The sequence below is a fragment of the Myotis brandtii genome, unplaced genomic scaffold (assembly GCF_000412655.1).
Source record: "Myotis brandtii unplaced genomic scaffold, ASM41265v1 scaffold1814, whole genome shotgun sequence".
Lineage (NCBI taxonomy): Eukaryota > Metazoa > Chordata > Mammalia > Chiroptera > Vespertilionidae > Myotis > Myotis brandtii.
In genome coordinates, this window is record NW_005356728.1 from 327,625 (window position 1) to 333,624 (window position 6,000).

Here is a 6,000-nt window from a genome sequence, read left to right on the forward strand (position 1 = left end):
GTGTTTTGTTTTGTTTTTTCTTTCTGGATACTCGTTTCCTCCCACACTATAAGATGAATTGGTGTGTCTACACACTGTCCCTATCTGAGTGAGTGTGAGGGTGTGTATGGGTGCACAGTGCAATGGAAGGATATCCTGTCCAGGGTGTATGCTGGCCTTGCTCCCTGAGCTGTTGGGAGAGGCTCTGATTACCTTCAAACCAGACTGAAAAACAATTATCTTCTTTGTTTTTATTAATCTTTCTTAAATGTATGTATACCTGTCACATTTATTTCAATGTTTAAGTTTGGTGATATTTTTGTGACAAGAAATGTACTATAGGAACTTAGCTTGTTTATATTATAGTCTATGGTAAAATTGGTTTTGTTTTATGTTGCTTTGCTTAAGGTCTCAATTTCCAAGAACCTAAATAAGGTAAAATAATTTTTACTCAAATATGGATTGTGTGCCAAGATGAAGAACAGAGTGAGAAATACATAGTAAGAGAATACAGGATTTTACCAGCAACCTTAGCTCTCAAGAAGGTCTGTTTTAGGGTTATTTCTGCTCACAAGGCAGACAGCTTCCCTAAACAGATGCAGAGTTTTCCAAGGCTGTGATAGCTGGGTGTAAGACATGTATTCCCAGCAAAAGCAGAAGTGGTAAGTAAGACTGACAGGTGAAAAGCCTACGCATGCTCAATTTTTAGAAGACTGGCCAAAGGACATAAATTCTTTTATTAAGCAAAACATTCCCAAAGAAAATGGCATCGAGAGTGGTACAAAGTATCACCGAACCTAAAACTTTAATCTCTCTGCTATAGGTTATTAAACTAAAACATGCTTACCCGGCCTGCATGGCTCAGCAGTTGAGCACCAATCTATTAACCAGGAGGTAACAGTTTGATTCTCAGTCAAGGCACATGCCTGGGTTGCAGGCTCGATCCCCAGTGTGGGGTATGCAGGAGGCAGCCGATCAATTATTCTCTCTCATTACTGATGTTTCTATCTCTCCCTCTCCCTTCCCCTCTGCAATAAATACATACATACATACATACATACATACATACATATAAAAACCCCCCACAACTTATGACATGATCAAGTTTTAAGATATATACTTCTCTTCACAATTGCTTTGCTTTTCAAAGTAAAATCTCTTCAGAGGTAAATTGTGCTGATTAAGTCAACATTTATGAAGCTTTGGGATTCATAAATACTATAAAATTTTCTTAACCTATTTCACATCTTTATAATAATTTATGGTTTTCTAAGGATAAACATTCTATAAAGACCCAAAATATAGAGTACCTGTGGAGTATCTTCATTGGTATATGATCTTAGTGGTTTTGCTACTTTCTATTTTAGCTTTAAAATCACTTTCTCTTGCCTTGGTTTTTTGTGTTGTTCCCTCCCACCCCCAATTGAATATCAAAGTACCACTGAAAGAGGAACCCAGTCCATACTTATTTAGAGCTGCAGTGGCTTGCCAGAGGTACAACTAGTTTTGATGTGCTTTTGTTCCTGATGTCATATGTGCCAAGATACAGAGGACTGAATGCAGTAAAATATCTTGCAAGGCAAAAATCCAACCAGTAAACAATGAGACTTCAAGTGGAAAGTGACCCCCTCCAAAGTTGAATGAAATCTGTAAGTGATCATTCCTTTCATGATCACCATGACATTTCTCAGAAAATATTTAAAGTCAGAAATTTCATTCTGTAATGAGAAAAACTCTAAATTTCTAGTCCTTGATAATACACATTACTGGGTACTGAAGTAGTCAACTAAAAGTATGCAATGCTATCAAAAAGTTATTGTAACAGTTTAGACCAAGTTAACTAAATCATATAGTAATATGTTCTATCCTGTACAATTTAGAATCGAGAAGTTACTGATGATTGCTATAGGCTTAATTTGTTTTAGTTCAGCTATTTAAAGCTCAGAAAACCACTGCTTTTATAGCTAAAACAGACCTTCGTATTAAATAAGATTTCAGTCTTTTCAAAAAATGTAAAAAATTATCAGGGTTTTCACAATGAAGTTATTTAGCTGAAAGCACTCTTTCCTCTGACCGAGATATTGATTCTATAAGTTAAAGGAATTTTCTCAAAGCTGCTTTATAATACCAGATTTTGATAACTGGATGAGACTAACACAGATGGTTATGAAATTGCAAGAAAGTTAGACCCAACGCTAAGGCAGCTTTTCAGTGTGCTACTTTCCCAGTATCAATTAGAACCTGTGGGAGCCTGTGTATTGACAGGAGGGAAAGATATAAGGTTGGGTCACAAACTCAAATGTTTAGAGGAGTTTGGCAAGTGATATAATGAGTCACACAAGGTGACATAGGAGGAAAGATGAAGTGGAAACCAGAGTTAATTGGAGAGTTAGTGCATATGCATGCCTTTTTGATGAGATAGCAACTACTAGTTTTAGCCAACTGTTATGTTGAAATATGTAACTAATGTTCTCAGATATCTTAATTTTTCAAAATAAGCCAAAGCCTGAATTATATAAAGTCTCGTTGTTATTTACTTTTACTTTTAAAATATATTTTTATTGATTTCAGAGAGGAAGGGAAAGGAAGAGTTAGAAACATCAATGATGAGAGAGAATCACTGATCGGCTGCCTCCTGCACGAACCCCTCTAGGAATTGAGCCCACAACCCGGGCATGTGCCCTGACTGGGAATCGATCTGTGACATCCTGGATCACAGGTTGACGAGCAATCACTGAGGCACACCGGCCGGATTATAGTCTCATTTTTAAAAATTGGGAACCACGTGAAATTAAAGGGGAAAAAACTACCATCACAAGGGCCACACAAAATACATCTGTGGGATAATTTATGGTCTCTGGTTTATCTAGTAGAGCAGCGGTTCTCAACCTGTGGGTCGCGACCCCTTCGGCGGTCGAACGATCCTTTCACAGGAGTCGCCTAAGACCACCCTGCATATCAGATATTTACATTACGATTCATAACAGTAGCAACATTACAGTTATGAAGTAGCAATGAAAATAACTTCTTTTTAAAAATATATTTTATTGATTTTCCACAGAGAGGAAGGGAGAGAGATATAGAGTCAGAAACATCGATGAGAGAGAAACATCGATCAGCTGCCTCCTGCACACCCCCTACTGGGGATGTGCCCGCAACCAAGGTACATGCCCTTGGCCGGAATGGAACCTGGGACCCTTGAGTCCGCAGGCCGACGCTCTATCCACAGAGCCAAACCGGTTAGGGCACCAAAATAATTTTATGGTTGGGTCACAACATGAGGAACTGTATTTAAAGGGCCAGAAGGTTGAGAACCACTGTACTAGAGGCTAGTGAGGAGACCCTTAGTGGCACAAATAAGAGAGTAAGATCGAAAAAATCCTGAGTAGGTAACAAGGCACCAAGAAAGAAAAGCAAAACAACAAAAAAAATAAGGCACTGACTGTTGCTGTGCTGCTGTAAATTTACCTCTGGGGAAAAAATGTTCTTTGGAGTCTGAAATTTAAGCCATTTGAAAACTAAAGAAAATGGTTTCCATTGTCATATCAATTAGCATATGTGTTTTTATTTATTTATTTTTTAAGTCTTTTTTTTTTTTTTAAGTATACATTTTTATTGATTTCAGAGAAGAAGGTAGAGGGAGAGAGAGAGAAACATCAATGAATAGAATCATTCATCGGCTGCCTCCTGCATGCCCCCTACTGGGGATCGAGCCTGCAACCCAGGCATGTGCTCTTGACCGGAATCGAACCTGGGACCCTCCAGTCCGCAGGCGGATGCTCTATCCACTGAGCAATATCGGCTAGGGCCAGATGTGTTTTTTAAAAAAAGATATGCAAAATAATTAAAGAGGCAGGGAGGTAGAGATGGAAAAATGTTTAGTTCCAAAGTCAACTTTAACATAAGTTAACAAAGGTAGAAGATATCTTCTAATACTTACTGAGCACTCAGGCATATCAGAATCAACTTACAATATAAAAAAGGAATCACTGGGTTATCTCTTGAAGAATGGAAAGGCATATCCTTTAAGACCTCAAAATGTATTGAAATGATTACTTTAAAATAAGGGTTAAACTGCTGAAAAAAGCCAAAATATCCAATTGGCTTTTTCATCTTTGAAGATCAAGCTGGGTCTTGATATTTGTGTATTAATGACTTCCTTCACAAAATGCCTTAGAAAATTTGACGAAAAACTAGTGAATAGTGAGAGGCAAAACAAAAACCCCACAAATGAGGGTGACTCCGTAGCCCCCTTTTGAGAGATTATTTGTGCTTAATGAAGATACGGGCATGTTCAGAATCCTGCCCATCCTAAAAATTTTTAACGGTGAAAATTTGATGGAAGATGCAAACTAGGGATTACTAGCATAGGGTTGAATGTACTTACCTGTTATCTCAGATTCATAATAATCCTGTGTGCCTTCCTGGAAGACAAGACAGGGTGTCTTTATGATTTTAAAGCATAAATTTGGAAAATGGTAGGTCCACTTGTATGGTAAGTTCATGTCCATCAAAGAGGAATAATAAATAGGACCTACCTCTCGTAGGGGTTATTTAACTGTGTTGTATCACAGTCAATTAAAGGCTCCTTAGAAATTTTATATTACATATTTTATTGATTTCAGGGAGGAAGGGAGAGAAATAGGAGAGATAGAAACATTAATGTTTAAAGAGAGAGAATCACTGATTGGCTGCCTCCTGCACACCCCCTCCTGGGGATTGAGCCCACAACCTGGGCAGGTGTCCTTGAACTAAATTGAACCCGGGACCCTTCAGTCCACAGGATGACGCTCTATGCATGGAGCCAAACCAGCTAGGGCTCCTTAGAAATTTTAAGTGCAGGGAAGAGTGTAACAATACAAAAATTTAGTGCCGTGTGTTTTTCTGTTTCTATATTTATAGTATTCTGTTTCAAGATTCTACCACTTCCAATAAGACAGCAGTATAAAGAAAGATGAAAAAGCCTATATTTCAACCAAATAAGGAATATGCCACCAAAAATAAACAAAATTAACAAAATCATACATCTTTTTTTAAAATAACTTTTTTTAAAAAAAATATTTTTATTGATTTCATTAATATCAGAGAGGAAGGGAGAGGGAGAGAGACAGAAACATCATCGATGAGAGAGAATCATGGATCAGCTGCCTCCTGCACGCCCCTAGTGGGGATTGAGCCTGTGACCCAGGCATGTGCCCCTGACCAGAATCGAACCCGGGACCCCTCAGTCCACAGGCCGACACTCTATCCACTGAGCCAAACCAGCCAGGGCTCTTTTTTTTTTTTTTTTAACACCTTACATAGGCTTTTGATCAAGATGGAAGAATAAGCTAACATGCATTCAACATTTAATTACAACAGCTAACAATTTTCACCCCCAGACCAGAGATCATAGATACTTATCTACACTAATAAAAGACAAAGATGCTAATTGACCATACCTTTGCTATGCCTTAAGCCACGCCCACCAGCCAATCAGAGAGACTATATGCACATTAACCCAGCCAAGATGGCGGCCGGCAGCCACAGAGCTGGAGCAAGCAGGAGGCTTGGTTGCCCGGGTGATGGAGGAAGCCAAGCTTTCCCCCTGCTCTGAGCCGGCTGTGGCCTCCGCTCATGGCAACAAAGTTTCAATTATAGAAGACAAATAAATCCCAGATACCTGCTTCCAGCCAGCCTCCACTGGGAGCTTGGGTGGTTGGGGGATTGTGGCCAGCCTACAAACAGCCATCAGCCCCTCACCCAGGATGGCCACACCCTCATGGGGTGAGGGTCCCCACTGGGGGGCTTGGCCAGCCTAAAAACGGCCCTCAGCCCCTCATCCAGGATGGCCAGGCACCTCAGCAGGACCCCCCACCCTGAAGGGGCTGTGGCCAGCCTGCAAACGGCCCCCAGCCCCTCACCCAGGATGGCCAGGCACCCCAGCAGGACACCCCCACCCCCAAAGGGGGTGTGGCCAGCCTGAAAACAGCCATCAGCCCCTCACCCAGGCTGGCCAGGCACTCCTATATAATAAAAGGG

The 6,000-nt window shown here is 40.3% G+C and overlaps 1 protein-coding gene across 10 annotated transcripts in view; it reads right to left on the reverse strand.

Annotated features, from left to right (window-relative positions):
• The window catches only part of GPATCH8 (G patch domain containing 8), a 77,026-nt gene that overhangs the window by 16,382 nt on the left and 54,644 nt on the right, over positions 1-6,000 (reverse strand). For 8 of the 10 annotated variants that reach the window (XM_014537742.1, XM_014537748.1, XM_014537743.1 and 5 more), the window contains one exon: positions 4,367-4,403. The exons of the other annotated variants lie outside the window; for them this stretch is intronic. In XM_014537742.1, coding sequence (XP_014393228.1) covers positions 4,367-4,403 — 37 coding nt within the window. The remainder of the gene's footprint in view (positions 1-4,366; positions 4,404-6,000) is intronic. 10 annotated transcript variants of the gene reach the window in all.